Source organism: Trichosurus vulpecula, chromosome 2 (genome assembly GCF_011100635.1).
Source record: "Trichosurus vulpecula isolate mTriVul1 chromosome 2, mTriVul1.pri, whole genome shotgun sequence".
NCBI classification, from domain to species: Eukaryota; Metazoa; Chordata; class Mammalia; order Diprotodontia; family Phalangeridae; genus Trichosurus; species Trichosurus vulpecula.
This window is the reverse complement of record NC_050574.1, coordinates 272,584,329-272,602,223: the sequence shown is the minus strand read 5'-3', so window position 1 is coordinate 272,602,223 and position 17,895 is coordinate 272,584,329. Positions and strand designations below refer to the sequence as shown.

The 17,895-nt window shown below is 44.4% G+C and overlaps 1 protein-coding gene across 1 annotated transcript in view; it reads right to left on the bottom strand.

The window, feature by feature from the left end:
- The window catches only part of TMPRSS13 (transmembrane serine protease 13), a 51,937-nt gene that overhangs the window by 14,579 nt on the left and 19,463 nt on the right, over window positions 1–17,895 (bottom strand). The window contains exons 3-10 of the mRNA XM_036744059.1: window positions 14,228–14,280; window positions 12,423–12,499; window positions 12,079–12,242; window positions 10,893–10,997; window positions 7,660–7,782; window positions 6,128–6,257; window positions 3,211–3,306; window positions 686–729 (exon numbers count right to left, since the gene is read on the bottom strand). Of these exons, the coding sequence (XP_036599954.1) occupies window positions 686–729; window positions 3,211–3,306; window positions 6,128–6,257; window positions 7,660–7,782; window positions 10,893–10,997; window positions 12,079–12,242; window positions 12,423–12,499; window positions 14,228–14,280 (792 nt within the window). The remainder of the gene's footprint in view (window positions 1–685; window positions 730–3,210; window positions 3,307–6,127; window positions 6,258–7,659; window positions 7,783–10,892; window positions 10,998–12,078; window positions 12,243–12,422; window positions 12,500–14,227; window positions 14,281–17,895) is intronic.

The window sequence follows — 17,895 nt, the reverse complement described above, 5'->3', positions numbered from 1 at the left end:
GGTAAACTGTCCAAATAATAACTGAAATAATGCTTCATGTTTCTATAGCACTTTGTAGCTTACAAAATACTTTCCTCACAATAGGCTTATGAAATAGGTGGTGTATGTATTATTATTTCCATTTCCCAGATGAGAAAACTAAATCTCAGAGAGACAGCATGATATAAAGGATAGGGCACTGATTTTGGATCCAGGAAGAACTGAGTTTAAATCCTGCCTCAGACACTTAGTGGCTGCATGACCCTGAATTTCACCTCTGTTTGCCTCAGTTTCCTCATCTTGTAAAATGAAGGGACTGGACTTAATGGCTTCTAAGGTCCTCTCTAATTGTATGACCCTATAAATGGCTCACCCACAGACTCATAACTACTAGGTATCAGCTTGAACCTAAGTCTTTACCCACAGACTCATAACTACTAAGTATCAGCTTGAACTCAAGTCTTTGCCCACAGTCACATAACTACTAAGTATCAGAACTCCAGCTTGAACTCGTGTCTTCTGATTCTTTTTGCTACTACCCCGATGTTCCATGATAAAGCCACATCTCTCACATAGCCTCTGGCTCAGAGCCACTGAAGCCTGGCCACCCACTCCCCTCGAGGTTTCTGCTGCTGCTTTTAGCCCAAGCCCCGCTCCTAGCAGGAGCTGGGGCTACTCTGATCCAACAAAAAGGGAATCTTCTTACGGGTGCACTGAAGAGAGACGAACTGACGGGAAGGACAGTCAGACCTAGAGAAGGAGATACACAAGGAGGTGGGAAGCAAGAAGGACAACCCCACCTCCCCCAGAAGCCTTCCTTGACTTGCCACCAGTCAATCTGGGTTGTCACTGATGCAACGACCGTCCCGTCAGAATTCACTTCACATAAAAATCTAATACAACTATACCTGGCACTCAGAGTAGAGCTGGCTAGTTAACATTTTTCTACTCGTCTACCCTTTCTCACCTAGCTGCTTTTGTGGCTGAAGACGTGCATTTGCCAGGATAGATGGATGCCACAATTTCTCTCTGCGTGAATCTGATTTGTGGAATCTACGAGGGTGGTGTAGCTGAAGGGGTGCTAAGGTTGGACTCAGAAGAATCCCAGGTTAGAATCCCAGTTCCTCCGCCTCCTGGCAGTGTGGCTTTAGGCTCTGCCTAAGCAACTTCAGTTGCTCTGCCTTTCTGTACCTCAGTTTCCCTATCTCTAAAATGAGGGGATTGGACTAATTGATGTCTTAGTTCCCTTTGAGTTTTGAAGCCTACCACTCAGTGAATCAAGCTTATCTTTTAATGGCTCAGCACCCTATTCACAGACTGCTGTTAGTATTCCTCAGTCTAGCTCCGAATAGGAGCTCAGAAAATGCTGTCCATTGACTAATAACAAAATCCAAGTTTCAGGCATGGGATACCAAAGTGTATCAGATAAACCCACAGATCGAAACTGTATCCAAGGCACAGCTGGGAACTCGCCACCCAGGCCTTGCCAGTTCTTAGAATTCCCTCCATTCTTCTGCCCCAATAGTATATTCACCCTCCCCATTCTTCTATTCAAAATCTACTTCCTCCTAGCAGATTTTATAGTGTAAACATGATGTTTACCTTGGCATTAGCCTTATTAAATGTTATATTGTGCTCCAGAGGTCAGATTAGCCACTCTTTCCTAAATGCCAGCTTCCCAGGAGCCCAGAAGCTCGGAATTATGGACATGTGTCATGACCATCCTAAACAGGCATTGCATTCGTGCTTGCAGACCATAAAGGAGGGGGAGGATTGAATTTCCTGTGACCTCCATAGATGTCCCATAGACTAACAGAATGTCAGAGGTAGTAGGGACCTTGTATGGCACAGAACCGTGGATTCCTAGGGTTAGGGCTGGAAGGAGCTTTAGAGGCCATTTATAGAAAAAGAACTTGCTCGCCAAAGAGGTTCTATGAGTATTCCCAGCTACACTTGAACAGGAATCCTCTTGACGACCTTCTCAATTACCGACTCTCTGCTTGAAAATCTCCAGTAAAGGAGAACTCTCTGCCTCCAAAAGCAGGCCATCCCATTTTTTAATAGCTCTAATTGTTAGGACGTTTTTCCTACCATCAAGTTTAAATTTGCCTCTTCGCAGTTGCCCTTACTCCTAGTTCTGCCCTCTAGGGCTAAAAAAAAAAAACCCCAAAAAACAATCTAATTCCTCTTCTAGATAAAACCTTTCCTATACTCTAGTATAGAAGATTAAAATCATGTTTCCTTTTCCCCACCCACTCCTCCCTAACCAGCTGCCACTGGGGATCCAGCTGGAACTAGCCAGTTGGGCAACACAGGTGCACTCACCCACACGTTGGAGCATAGGTTCTCTCTTACTTTTTTTCCCCCGTGCAAAGTCCCACTTGGTCATTGTGTGGGCCCTGATTGGCCCAGAGTAAATGTAAAAAGCAATAGTTTGTTTTGTCCAGAAACCCTGAGGGTCTTCCCCTCCCATTTTGACTTTTTTTTTTTTTGGCTAGGTTAAAAGAGGCCCTACTCTGCCTTCTTTCTTACCTAGCCTTAATAACTGAATGAAGGTTGCCTCAAACAGAGACCTGTTAAACACCTTACCTTAAAAAGGTCAAGGTTTTCCATTGTATCCAGGGCCATCTCCACTCCTCCTAATCTATATCTTGCCGCTGGATCTAGAGAAAGTGAGGCTGATGACTTTGCACAGCCCTCCCTCAATTAAATCCAATTCGCTAGCATGTCGTGGCATCACCTCCCTGATATCAGGGTCCTCTTCGAGAATGGAGGACAAACAACTCCCCAACCAAGTCTTCTCTTCTCCGGGCTAAGCATTCTCCGTTCCTTCAACTGAACCTTGCATAGCATGGTCTCCTCTTAGCATCCTGGTCATACTTGTCTGATCCAGCACCGTTTTGTTAATGCCCTTGCTAAAATGTGAGGCCCGCAATGGACCATAGTACTCTAGATGTGATCTGACTATTAAATTGACTACTCTGATAACTACTAATAACACAGCGGAAGATGGTGACAGTTTTCTTGGCCACCATGTCATATTGTTGACTTGTGTGTCCATGGCTGTAACCTAGGAGTCTCAAGTTCCACACCTAATCCAAGAGGGAGAAGGTCCCTAACACAGACACTGGCCCTCTTGCTCTCTGTCCCACCTGATAGGTGAGAAAGAATGGAGTATTGAGGGACAGATGGCCTCTAGACAAACTGGTAGCACTCCTCCTTGACCCTTACCTGCTGATGCTCTCCTGGATGGTGTTGTTGTACTCAGATACAGAGTAACTGCTGGTGTACCCTCGGTGAGCAACTTCACCTGTGTGGTGAGCACTGCTGAGACAAAGGAGATAAGAGTGAGAACCCTAGAGCCACTGGTCCCTCCTCCAGGACACTGAACTCTGACACTGTCCTGAAGTCAAAAGCTAAGCATTTGAAATCAGAACCCCTTAATGTGGTTGGAATCCTTTCTTATGCCCTGCTCAAAGCATTTTTGTCCGCTGCCTTATTTCAGCCTTTGTAGCATCACTGAAAGGCAGATAAAGCAGGAATTATTCTTCCTATTTCACAGATTAGAAACTGAGACCCAGAGAAGATAAGGAACCATTTCCTCTACTCCTTACCAAGAAAAATTTAAGTTTCAATGCTGGCTTCTGGGCAAAAGCCCTTCTGACTTCCAGAGGAGGTCTGCTCAGTCTGTGATTGGAGGAACTGTCACCCACATTATCCATCATCAAAGAAACCCACTGATTAAATGAATTACTTGAAAGTGTTTGTCTGGATAGGGAGTCTTAGACTCACAAAGGTGAGAATCAGAGGACTGATCAAAAGTCCCAGGACTGGTCTTTTATGGTAGCTTATCTCCAAGGAACACATAGTCCTTCTGATTAAGGGTTTCTGTGAGAAATGATTTGGACCAGGAATTATTAACCCTTTAAGTGTCATATATCTTTTTGGTAGTCCGATGAAACCTATGGACTCCTTTGTTCAGAAGAATGTTTTAAAGTTTTTAAAAATACAGTTATTAATTTTTTTAAAAAGTTCTGGTTAAAACTTCAGATTAAAAATCCTTGATTTACATGAATGCTCTGTTACTTGGTTGTGCCTGGATTCAGAAAAGCCTGAGTTCAAATCTGGCCTCAGATATTTACTAGCTGTGTGACTGTGGGCAAATCACCTAAGCTGTTTGCCTCAGTTTTCTTAACTATAAAATGAAGATAATAATTACCTTACCTTGAAGGGTTGTTATGAGGATCAATAAGATAATTTGTAAAATCACTCAGCACTGTGACACATAATAGGCCCTACATAAATGCTTATTCACTTCTTTTTTTCTCATCTTCCAAGATCCCTTTCAAGACATAGACACCTGTGCCCATAAACACATTCAAACATATTCAAACATTTGCATACTTGACAAGTCCCATGCATAGTCCTACATTGGTAACACCAAAAACTCAAAAATACAAAGGGCAGAAGGAGAGCAGATATTTGGGCTGTGAATCATGCCATACCTATGAATCCCAGGCATTGTCTATACCTGCTTCAACCTGGTAAAGCAACTGCTTTGCTCTGCCTTATAGAGGTTCCCAGCATCCTTGGTCATCTCTCTCCACATCTCATTTCCCTTCTAAGACAACCAGATTATCAGATTTGGATCTAGAAGAAGCCTTAGTGTCACTTAGTCCAACCCTGTCATTTTGCAGGTTAGGAAACTGAGGCCCAGAGATGTGAAGTAAGTTTTTCAAGTCCTTATTTAAGGTCTTTCTATGGCATGAGACTCATTTAATCACCGAATATCAGGTGTGAAAGGGTATGAGAATTCATCTAGTCCACCTCACTGGCCAATGCAAGAGACTTCTCTATGACATCTCCAACAAGTGGTGATTGAGGCCTGACTTCGGTCACCTCTAATGATAAGGTGTTCACTGCCTTTCAAGGTAGCCAGTTAAATTCTTAGACAGCCGGAAGCTCTTCCTTAGGCCAGGAAGAAGGTCAGACAAGCAGGATGGCTTTGAAAGTTGTAGGCTGATCTAATTACATACCTTTTTAAAAAGCAAGTTATAGATACTAGAGACCTACAAATTCATGAACAACCTTCTTCCTGTTCTACTATGTATCTACAAATACTCATTCCACTTGGTGTTTGTTAAGATCAGAATACAATTTAAAACTAATTCTTAAAAATGTTCTTCCTTAGACTTATATGAACGGATGCAAAGTGAAGTGAGCAGAACCAGGAGAACACTGGACACAGTAATAACAGTATTGTAACAATAATCAACTGTGAAAAGCTTAGATGCTCTGATCAAGACAACAATCCAATTCCAAAAGACCTATAACGAAAAATGCTATCCATTTCCAGAGAGACAACTGATGAACTCTGTGTATAGACGGAAGCATACTTTTTTTACTTTATTTTTCTTGTGGGTTTTTTTGTATATGTATGCGTTTTCTTTTTCAACATGGCTAATATGGAAATATGTTTTGCATGACCTTACATATATAATCAATCTCAAGAGGTGGGGAAAGGATGGGAATGAGGGAAAGAATTTGAAACTTGAAATTTTTAAAAAATGAATGTTAAAAAAAATTTTACATGTAATTGGGAAATACTTAACAAAATAAAAAAAAATTTACAGTAAAAACTAGGGCCCTCTTGGGACCTAGAAAATCATTTCAGGATGGATCCTGTCATCAGTGTGCCAGAACTGGTTCAAAAAGTTTATGGGAAGCTGATTGATTTCAGTGTGAAAATTTAACACCTCAGAAATGAGCAAACACTACAAATCAGGGCTTGGTTTATTGTTTTGTTGATTTCCAGACTTAAGAAAGTAATGAAGAAAATGTTAGTAATGTCGATTAAACTTTATAATGTCATGCATTGTTTTCCCCCCTAGAGAACTAATTGTTAAGTATTTACCAGCACACCCTTGAGTCTTTTGGCTCCCAGCCATCCTATTAAATAGCGCAGCTGCCTCTTCAGAGAATGCTTTAGGCCAAGACTCTGGCTTTCAGAAATCTTCTCAGGCTGATATTTAGCTATTATCAGGCTTAGAAAGCTATGGAGGCTGAAGGGGAGGTGTTGCGGGGAAGGTAATGGCATGTACAGGCATGAGGGTATGGGCAAAGGTGGAGGACGGATGAAAGGACATACCTCTGAAAGCCAAGTTGTCGGCAGATCTTTTCAGAGTAGGAGTCGTTCCAGCCCTCACTGCAGACAGGCAACCACTGGTGATGGACTCCAGAATAGAGTCTAAGGAGAGACTTGTCCCAGTCAAACCTCACTAGAAAGAAAGGAGAAAGACCCTGAGGCTTGGGACCTATGGGGTTACAAGCCATCCTCACAGAACACAAACTGAGAGGAAGAAGAGCTGGACACACTGAGGGCCTGCACTTTTGCTTGGAGAGGGAATAAGGTTCTAAGACAAAATCTCTGAAACAGGAGCCAATCCAAGAAGCTCTATATTAACAGAGGTCCAGTCATCCTGAAACAGTATATGAAAGAGAGAGGATCCCTCAGTTGCTGTGTTGGTTAGTTTTGCTGAAATGCTTTTTTTCCCTTTCTCCTTTTTAAGTTTTTGTGGCAGGGGACAGCTTTCTGGGGAAGGGAGATTCAGTCAGGTAGTAAACAGGCATTTATTAAACTCCTACTGTGTGCCATGCGCTGTGGATACAGAAAAAGGCAAAAACCAAAATGAAGCAAAGAAAAAAAAAACCATCAAATCCAGTCCCTCCTCCCAAGGGGTTCACAATTTAAGGGGAAAATGACATGAAGACAACTACATACACACAAAATATATACAACCTGTAAGATGAGCTGGAGAAGGAAATGGCAAAACACTCTAGTATCTTTGCCAAGAAAACACCAAATGGGGTCCCAAAGAGTCAAACATGACTGAAACCAATGAACAAAAAAAAAACGGCGGGGGTGGTCTCAGAAAGAAGGCACTAAGATTAAGGAGGACTGGGAAAGGATAGAGGAGAGATATATTAGGAAATGAAGGGACGTAATAAAATCAATGAAATAATTATTTTAAAACTTGGAGTTTTTTGTTGTTGTTCTTAAAAAACGAAAGAAAGTGAGTCTCTGGGTCTTTGTTTCCTTGTCTGTGAAATGAGGGGGTTGGAGGAAATGGTCTCTGACGTCCTTTCCAGCTCTAAACTGATGTCTTAAGCTCCTAATCCCCTAGGCTACAGGACCTCAGCCAGGCTATCCATACTGGGAGGGCCACAATCAGCCACTGTGGGTGGGATGGAGAAACTGCTAAGGACTCCTGGTCTGGGAAGAGGTGTAAGGCCCACAGAAGAGAGAGCAGGGACTGCCATCTGAGCCAAGTTCATAGTCCTCAAAGGAACTGGAAGGTACCTTAGAGGCCAATGAATTCAACCCCCTACTTTTTTACAAAGAGAAAACCAAGGTAGACTTTGTCAATCTATCTCCCCACCCCCCCACCCCGCGCGTGCACACACACACATGCACACATGTGTTTAGACCATAAACACATGCATGCAGAGACATTCACAGCTGTGATTATCCAGCACCCTGAAGGAGGATGGAGTGGGCAGAGAAAACTTTTGTCCCACATTCACCCTCGCACTTACAGACCCCCTTGTGTACCCGGCTCGGACAGGATCATTCACACACTTCCAGCCAGAGTGCTGCCCACCCACCCTGACCCCACTTACCACAGCCCAGCTCATCACTCTTAAACTTGCAGTCCACCACCCCATCACAGCGTACAGCATTCCTGTTGCAGCTCTCGACAGGCTCCTTGTACTTGATCTCTGTGTGGCCCTTCCAGAAATAAACTGGAAAACGAACAAACATGTCTTTCACCGCCAGGACCGAGGACCCAGGAGGCTCAGCAGTCAAAGAACCAGTGGTTGGCAAAGACGTGGAGCTGAATTCCCTCTGGGACTCTGGGGTTCTCCTTTATCATTCTCAAAGACTAGATGTCCTGAAATGCTCCCCAAAAGGCTGTAGCATGGAAAGTGACCACAAGGGAACTGATGCAAGTCCTTTCCCTCAGTTTGTGAAATGAAAGACTTAGACTAGTAGATTTCTAGTGTCCCTTTAAACTGCAAAGGGTCAAGGAGGCAGGGTGGCAAAGTGGAGAAAGAGCAATGAACTTGGACCTGGAAAAACCTAGGTCCAGATTCTGCCTCTGAAATACTAGCTTTGTGACTACTGGGCAACATACTTAAACCCTCTGAACCTAGGTTTCCTCATCTGTAAAATCAGGATGATGATATCTATACTACACACCTCATAGAGTGGTCATGAGGGTTAAGTAGTGTGTTTATGACAATAGAAAAGATAGAAGTGAAGTGAAAACTCTAAATGTTAATTTTTATTATAAGGGACAATGAGTCCAGACTTATTGCAGGAGAAGCTGTTGATGCCATGTGACTTTTGTCCCAGTCACATCTTTTAGTTTATCAAGATCCATCAGCCCAAAAATCCTCTTGGGATACTTCCCACACATTAACACATACTAACTCTGTCCCCCTAACTGGCTCCCACCAAGCCCCAGAACCTCAAAAGTTATTGGCTTCTTTTCTTCTTTCTATCCATTCAATGAAGGAGCCTCTCAAAATTTTATCCTGACCTATTTAAATTCATTCTCTCATTAATTGTATCAGATTATCTCTAAAGTCCCTTTTAATTCTAATGATGGATGACTACAAGTGATAGACAATGTGGCACAGTCAATAGAGAACTAGCCTAGGAGCCTGAAGAATCTAGTTTCAAGTCCCAATTCTGAAAGGTAGGTACCAGGCTCTATGATCCCAGATAAGTCATTTAATCATTTAGTGTTCTAGGAAACTCTCTAAGACTATATGTTTCAGAGAAGCTGCTGACTTGCATTGGTGGAGAGAATTTCCTTCCCTGTGAGTTCACCAACAAAAACACAGATACATTCTTATCCATTAATCTTTTGGTGAAGGAAAGCTCACCTATGATCACAATTGTAATTATCATCTCTTTGCGGTACATGGGATCATTTTAATGACTTGCAAATCTGTGAGTGGTAAAATGAATGCCACAAACCACATACCACAGTCCATCCCATTAATTTTTTGGTTATACCTTTTCTAATAACTATGTCCGGACCTGAAGTCTCATCCAAATTCTAGTCCCTGTTACTTCAACTGACTCCAGGGCATCTTCACATCCTCATCATCATTCACATTTCTGTAGTACTTTTAACATTTACACCTTCCTCACCACAGCCCTGTGAGGTAGGGATAGCAAATATTATTAACTCAATTCTACGGATAAGGAAACTGAGCCTTTGGAAGGTTGAATGACTATCCCAAAGTTAATGTAACTCATAGGTTTTGGAGTTTGGATTCTAACCCAGTCTTTTTTCACTACAAGTCTATAAGTTTCTGCTACACAATGCTATCCGGTACCTCCTCCCACCCAATGTCCACAATTGAAGTCATGTCACCACCCTCCAAACCAATTCCCTCTCCTAAATTCCCTATTGCTGATATCAGTGCTGCCATTCTCCCAATACTACATCTGAAATCTTGGCATCAGCTTTGCCTTTTCCTTTATTTCATACCCTCTAGCAAATCTGTTGCCAAGACTTGTCAATTCATCCTTTGCAAATCTCTTGAATTAGTCCTTTCTTCTTTGTTATCAATACCATCCCTCTAATCTAGACCTTCACCTCTTGGATAACTGGTAGAATCTAGCGATAAGTCTTCCTGACTCCAGTCCCTCTTTTCTCTACCTGCCCCACCCCCAAACCAAACCATGCTGAATACCACTTAATCAATTATCTTTAAATGCCACTTAAATCATATCACTCCCTTTCTTAAGAACCTACAACCTCTTCACTGTCTATCAGATCAAGTCCAAACTAAGCATACTGAGACTCAAGTACTAGTCCATAATCTGGCTCCATTTTACCTAAACTGAACCTCTCTCTTCCCACTCCATCTTATGTACCCTCTGTTCCATCAGGAAGAGCTGACTCCTCACCAACTACCGAACCTGTCCCTCCGCTTATTCTTACCTCCTTCCCCATTGATGGCACTATACACCCCACCTGGAATGCCCTTTCTCTTTCTTGTTGCCTATCCAAAGTAGAGCCTTTGCAAGTCTACTTCAAGTCTTCCTTCTTCCACAAAGTTTTCTCTTACAAACTCCTCACCCAATAGTCTCGTCTTAGATACCTCCTCCTATATGACCCTAGATCTTAACACCTTTGCATCTCAGTTTCCTCATTTGTAAGAAAATAATAGTAACAATAGAATAATAATAGAATTTACATAGCATTGTAATGTTTGTAAAGCACTTTACTTATATTACCTCCTTTGATCCCCAAATCCTGTGAGGAAGGTGCTATCATTAGCCCCATTTTACAGATGAGGAAATTGGGAGAGTCAGAGGGTAAGTGATGGGCACAGGTTTACACAGCTAATAAGTGCCTGAGGCAGCCTTTGAACTCAATTCTTCCTGACCGCAAGTCCAATATTCCACTGTGCCACCTGCTGTGTACTGATGAGGATGAGAGAGTGACAGTACATATCTCACAGGTTGTTGTGAGGATCAAAGAAGGTAATGTATGTCAGCTGCTCTGCGAACCATTAAGCACTGCACACATGCTGGCTACTATTACTGTTGTTAGGGTAAGAGTTGAGTGGGTGGTTCCCTTGTCACTGCCTGTCAAAGAAGCTCAGTATCTCTGAGTTGGAAGGAATCTCAAGCCATCTAGGCCAGCCTATCATGATCCAGAATCCCCTCTACACCATACCAGACATGTGGACATCTAGCCTTTGTCTGAAGGCCTCTAACGAATGGGAACCCACTACCTTCCAAGACAATTCATTCTACTTTGGAATAGCTCTAATGAGGAAACGCTTGACCCTGCCTGCCCAGCCCACCCATCAGCAGCAGGACTTACACAACAGGATGAGTGCAACAACCAGGGCAATGAGCAGCAGGACACAGCCAACGAAGGTCAGTCTCTTCTGGCTCCCCTGCCAGGTGATCTTGGGCACGGACACACCTAGGAGCGGGGTGGCAGCAGAGGAGGGTGAGGCTCTCGGGAGGGATACAGGCACCATGGAAGAGGGAGAAGGAAACAAGGCTGGCCCATTTGGGCCCTGTTAGGGCTTTGACTTCACAAAAAAAATCCATTAATTAATTGATTGATTGGAGCTTTCCCAAATGATAACCATTTAATGCAAAGTACCTGGATGCTCATTCTTACTGTGGGGAGACCAATTGGGTGTGGGATAGGTAAACAACATGTGTAGGGTATTAGGGCACAGTTGGGATGGGCTAGCAGAGCAAGTATGAATAAGACTTGAATACTGTCAGAACCAATCCTAAGTAATCCATTCAGAATGACTAATTTCCCTGTAGATCAGTGGTTTTTAACCTTATTGGTGTCATCAGTTGAAAGCTATGGATCCCTTTAATGTATTTAAATAATTGAGGGAAATGCTAAATTTCATTTAGAGGTTATCAAAAATAAAGATATAATTTCTTTCTCTTCTATATTCACAGACCCTCTGAAGTGTACCCACAGACTCCTCTCCCTACCCGCCACAAAGAACCCCTTGCTGTAGAGGAATGACCCACCCCCATGGTCTGGGTGAGCAGAGAGGAAAGCTCTTTATCTTAGTCCTTCTTCACAGGTGGATCTTGTTCACCATCCCTTCACCCACAGCTAGCAGTATGTGGTACCCTAGCTAGTTGAATAGGATGACCCAGTGGAAAGATTCATTTCCCATTTGAAATGGACTCCTCCATGCCCAGGAAATCAGAACACCAGACAGAACAATAGCAACCAAAGTTCTTATCTGACTTACTGGTACCCTGTGTTCCCCACCCACTGCACTGACATAGTGACTGTGGTCTCCTATTTAATTACTTCTTCAATATCTCAATAAATACTCAATGATTGATTGATAGATCTTCATTGCCAGCTCTTTTCAATCTCTTAACATGTACAAACACACCCAAATCCAAGAAACAGAATCCATAGCAGGATCTCCCCACCTTATGTGGGTTCAATAGGCCTACTATTTCCCTATGGCCCCCAGTCCAAATTTTGTTCCCCTCAACCCAATATCCCATCTTACTTCTGCTTTCTGGGGCTGCCCGTACAGCTGGAGATGACCTTGTGGGGGTTGATCTGGCAGCAGATCTCACAGGGGATGATCTAATCAATCTGACTGGGGATGCTCTGGCAGGGGATGAGCTTGCTGGCGATGATGCGACGGATGGTGACCTGGTCGGTGATGACCTTAGGGGGGCTGATGCGACAGATGGTGACCTGGAGGGTGATGACCTTAGTGGGGATGATGCGTTGGATGGTGACCTGGAGGGTGATGACCTTAGTGGGGATGATGCGTTGGATGGTGACCTGGAGGGTGATGACCTTAGGGGGGATGATGCGTTGGATGGTGACCTGGAAGGTGATGACCTTAGAGGGGATGATATGATGGATGGTGGATGGTGGATGGTGGACCTCGTGGATGATGACCCGGAAGGTAAGACATTCTGAAAGGAGAGGAGATGGGTAGGGCATTTTGTGCAATTCCCCTGAACTTTCAAATGTGCATAACTCCCAATATTCCCAAACCAAGAGACAGAAGCTACACAAAGAGAGTCTGTAGTTTCTACTAAGTTTCTTCATAAACAAGAGCTTGAGAGGAGCATATATTCCAGCAAAAGCTCATGAAACAAAATTACCTCAGGATTACCATAGCTTCCCCACAAACTATCATCTCTAGGGATCTGCTAAAAGCAAAATAGGGTCCCAAGGGCAATGGGGCATTTCTCTCAGGGCTGTGGAGTAATTTGCCTTTGGGGGACTTTTCTGTGCGTGGGAATTAAGGCACCCTAGACCAGGCTATCAGATGCTAGATATAACCTAGTGTCTTGGTATTAGGAGAATAGGCTCTCTCCACTGAAGAGAGGCTATCCCATTGTAATTTAAAGAAAGCTTGCAGGCATAGGTAGATAGATAGATAGATAGATAGATAGATAGATAGATAGATAGATAGATAGATAGATAGATAGATAGATAGATGATAGATAGATGTTCATTCTTCATTTTTGAAGATGACCAATGGCATCATGGGTAATGTCTTGACTTGCACGTGAATGTGAATTGGTTTTACGTGAAGCAGAGTTATGCAAAGTCATCAGCCTCACTCTCACTTTCAGAGTCATTGAAGTCCCGTGTCAGGACAACAGTCAAGACAACTGCAATGGCCCAAGATGTAGCTGATGACCTTGGCATCTTTGATATCTGGCCAAGCTCCAAGTGCTCCACAGTGCCTGCTTCAGTCTCCCTTATGGCCATCAGAACAAGCTGTTCTCATCCACCCATTCCACAGGGGAAGTCTTTACGTGCTTGGGATAGACATGCCCCTAATTCCCCAATGGATTTGAGGCCTTTTAGTTACCCTCAACCTGGTTTAGCCTGTCTACCAAGACAGTTTCCCAGGGTGTTGCTGCTGCACATGCTACAGCTTCTTGGAGCCACGTGAGAGTTGGGTGAATCAGGTGGACACCAAGGTGGATGAGCAGCCCTGAAAAGGGCTCAGCAAGCCCTCATACCAGAAGTGCTAGTCTTCCCTGAACATCCCATATACCTCAGATAGATTACACACATATATACATATATAGCACCCACTTCCCAGGGTTGTTGTGAGGATCCAATGAGTTATTCGTAAAGTGCTTAGCACAATGCCTAGAACATAGTAAGTACTTAATAAATACTTGTTTCCTTCCTTTCTTCCTCCTTCTCTCCCTCCCTTCCTTCCTTCCTCTGATCCTGCCTTTCCTGCTCCTTCCTTCCCTCCTCTCTCCCTTCCCTCTACTCTTCCTTACTCTCTTCCTTCTTTCTTCTCTCCCTTCCTCCCTTCCTTCCTCACTCTGCCTCTCATTTCCTCCTTCCTTTCCTCTCTCTCCCTCCCTTCCTCCCTCCTTTTCTTCCTTTCTTCCATTTATTATTTTCTATGTGCCAAGCACTATACTAAACACTGAGGACACCAATACAAGCAAATGAGTCGATCTCTGGCCTAAAGCTCACATTCTAAAGGGAGAAGACAGTGCAAAAAGAGTTGATAAGGGGAGATGAGGCAAGATGGGGGAGGAGACGGGTATCGCTGCTGATATTGAAGATACAGGAGGATACAGGGAGGGAGTAAAGCAAGAAGGGAAATGAGCATGACTGAGGCCCCTCATGAAATGATGGTCAGGTCAGGGCTGGGGACTCACCAATCCTGAGAGCAGCCTCAGGAAACAGACAATGGGCTGCATGCCTATCACAGCTACCAGCAGGCAGTAGCACTAAGACCAGATCTGCCCTGAGGAGGACAGGAGACTCAGAGCCTGGGGTGGGGGGTGCGGCACTTCTAAATCTGAGGTACCATAAGTGAAAAAGCTAACTGTACCGTGGGGCTTGTAGCTGTCCTCAGCTAGTGTTTTGGAAGACACTTCTCCCCCTCTTAACCCACTGCTGAATACTTGGCCTATGGAGTATCCAATTTCCCCTTCCAAGCTCTGGCTGCCACCCTGGACCCATGCCAGACCTGGTGGTGCTGACACATCCTGAGCTGCCTGGTAGTTTTCCAGTATCCAGGCATGCTGCTCTCTGCTGATTCTCTCTGTCTGTGCCTGGCACCTGCTGCAGCTGGAGAGTGTCTCCTCTTCCTCCCTGCCAAGCAGTCCCCATAGGGACAGGAACAGCAGGCCAGTCCATGTGTCCCTCGTCCAATTTCTGAACCAAACTACTCAGGCTGGCAGGTGGGTGAGGTAGAACTGGGAGGAGTAGGCTTGTAAGAGCCCAAAATTGAGAGCTGGAAGGGACCTCTGGAAGCCATCTAGCCTAGCTCCTCATTCTATAGCATTAGAGAATTCAAAGCCCAGGGAGGCTGAAGGAGAGAAAGCCAAGGTCTTACAGGTAGGGAGCAGCAGGGCCCGGATGCACTAACTCCAAGTCATGACATCCTTCCACTGCACCAAGCAGCTGGTTTGAGCAGGATAAAGAAAGTTGGCTATGAGATCTAATACTCTGCGAGTTATGTGAGTTTGAAAAAAAAAGTCACCTTTCTAGGTCTCCTTTTATTTTAAAGGCATAATAGAACATCCCTTATAATTATTTAACTTTATTACTAGGAATAACAATTAATAAAATGGTCCGTTTGTTATGCCTCAATCCAACTCTAGCAACCCTTTGGGGCAGGATCCATCATCAGCATTGGTAATGTTATTATTATGGTTGTGGCTATCTTATTATTGAGATAATAAGATGACAGAGTGGTTAAGACCTGGGTTCAAGTTCCACTTCTGACGCATACTGGCTGTGTGGTCTGGGCAAGTCCTTAACCTGATGGTGCTCCCAGGCAACACTCCTAGACCCTAAATTCTTCATTGGTAGAAGTTTTCTCCTTGCAAGTTCCATATACGGGTAGAAGCAGACATCCCATCCAAAAAAATAAATCTTATTATTCCCATTTCTGAGGGTAAATGATGTAGTCATTTCTTCATAGTGGAGTTCTGAGGAAGGATGGGCCAAAGAGTGGAGAACGCTGAGATCCTATGCCATATTCCACTGGCTGAAGAAGAGATTTGGAGGCTCAGTGACTTGGCTAGCATGTTGCTGGAGTTAATTACTGAATGTTTGCTCGTGGTGTTGATTTCCCAAATGATTTTCTCAAATGAGATATGTGTAAAGTGCTTAGCTCAGTGCCTGGAACATAGTAGGCATTTAATAAATGCTTGTTCCATTCCATTGTTCTAGCCTGTGAGCATCTAGCTTACAGTGCTCGGAGATATGTTTGTCTAGCTGCCGCTGATGGTTACTGACCCATCAAGGACAGGATGGTTGGCTTAGCAAGGATTTTTTTACCTGGGGGAGTGGGGAGAGATGAAGAGTGGTGCAGCATGAAGGATAGTCTGGGACCCCCAATCCAGCTCTAGAAACCTCTCCTTGACTTGCCTTCATCCTTAACTCTCACACTGTAAGAAGGACCTTTCTCCCTCAAATTCTCTGAAATTCCACCTTCCCTATCAGGGCATGGGTTGTGGAGGATCTGCAGGGTATGAGGCAGGTGCAAACCCATCTCTGGGCCACATCAAAGAAGAAGCAAACTCTCCTGGATGTTCATGCTTAGGACATAGTCTTGGCTGTCCCATCCTGGTTTGAGTTCTGCTTTCATAAACTAGAGACTGGATTTGCAGAAATCTTCACAGTGAAGCCCTCTGAAGATTTACACAGAGGAAGGATTGTGCCTCCCCCATACATTTTCACTTTCCTATTTTCACAATCACCTAAATCATTAGCCATGGGATAGTGACTAATCCTTGAAATACTTTTGCCAGAGTCCCTGAAGCCTCTGCATAGTGACCAAACGCCAGAGGCCTGCTCTGGCCCCCTTCCTTTCTGCATTCAAGATGTGAACCTTCCCCTGGTCTTGGGGAGAAAAGGGAACACGGTTCTTCTCTGAAGTGTCCCCCAAACTATAAGCCAGGCATCTGCTATCGTGCTGGGGGTTGTGGAGTAACAGTATCTCTGATCCTTTGGGCTGGGGCTGGATATTCTAGGATGGTCTCCCCTTTAATTCTCCTGTCACCCTGGGTCTCCTTTCATCCCAAGAATTCCAGCCTGGAGAAACTACAGGAAGGGGCGGGGGAGTGAGAAGGGCCTCAAAAGAACTTCATCATCTTCCCCTCCAGGGTCATTTTCCTCTAGCAAATAAGCAGGTTTAAAATATCTCCCCACCCACTGCCTTGGCCTAGGCAAGAAGTGGAGGTGACAGGCCCAGAGGTGAGGGAGGTAAGTAAGGGGAGGAGTTACCAAGACAGTCCCATTTTCACTAAAAGGGAAGATGGTAGGAAAAGCCATGCTGAAGGTGGGCCCCATATAGCTATAGTCCTGGCTTTAGCTAGCCAGAGTAAGGACAACGTTATCCCCAGAACTAGGAGGTTAAAAAATAAAGTCTTAGTTTTTTGTTGCTCATTGTGAAATGTTCACAGGCCTGGAGGGTGGAGGCCATATGCCAGTAATGAGGTCCTGTCCTGGGAGTGGAGTATGTATATAAAGGGGGGCAGGGAGGGGAAGAGAGGAAGAGAATAAGTATGGGAGAGAAGAATTCAGGACAAGGGACAAGGGCCCTACTCTACCCCAAGTCTGGAATTTCCAGGACCCAGCTTTGGGCAAAGGTATCCATGCTCAGGGACACCTGGCCACAGAAGAGCAGGTAGCCTGGTGTGCAAAGCTGTTGGAACGTGGCGGGGTGAGGGGAGCACTATTGGAAGAAGGCACAGACATCAGCCACCTCCTTTTGCAGAATCCCGCTTTGGTAAAGCACTCAAACAAAGCTCCCCCAGACTGCCAAGAGCTGAGTGATAGAATCCCCTTTGAGAGATCTGTCTCACCCTCACAGGGACATAGTGGCAAGGAGGATAGAATCACAGAGGGAGGAGGCAGCTTGGGTGTACTGGAGTGGATTTGGATTCGGAACACCTGGGTTCGAATCCCTGCTCTGCCCCTGACCAACTGCATGACTCTGGGCAAGTCTCAACCTCCCTGGGCCTCAGTTTCCTCATAAGTAAAATGAGTGGATTGAACCCAATGATCTCCCAGGGCCCTTCCAGCTCTAACGTTTGATGAAATCCTCAGTTAGGAAGGGTGGTATCAAGGTTTTCCAGTACAGACGTGGCACTTGCGGTGGAACCACACCCAAACTGTTTCAGAAAGTACCTGGAGTGATCTAGTTCGTAGGACCCACGTAGGAAGCCTGATATTTTGCACACAGGGGACAGCTGATAATGAATGTTTGTTTAATGAGATTCCACCACCCTCCTCTTCACTTCTAGTACTTGGCATTCCGCCCAATAAGGAAGTCTTTTTTGAGCTCTAAACTAAAGCAGCATTAACTAAA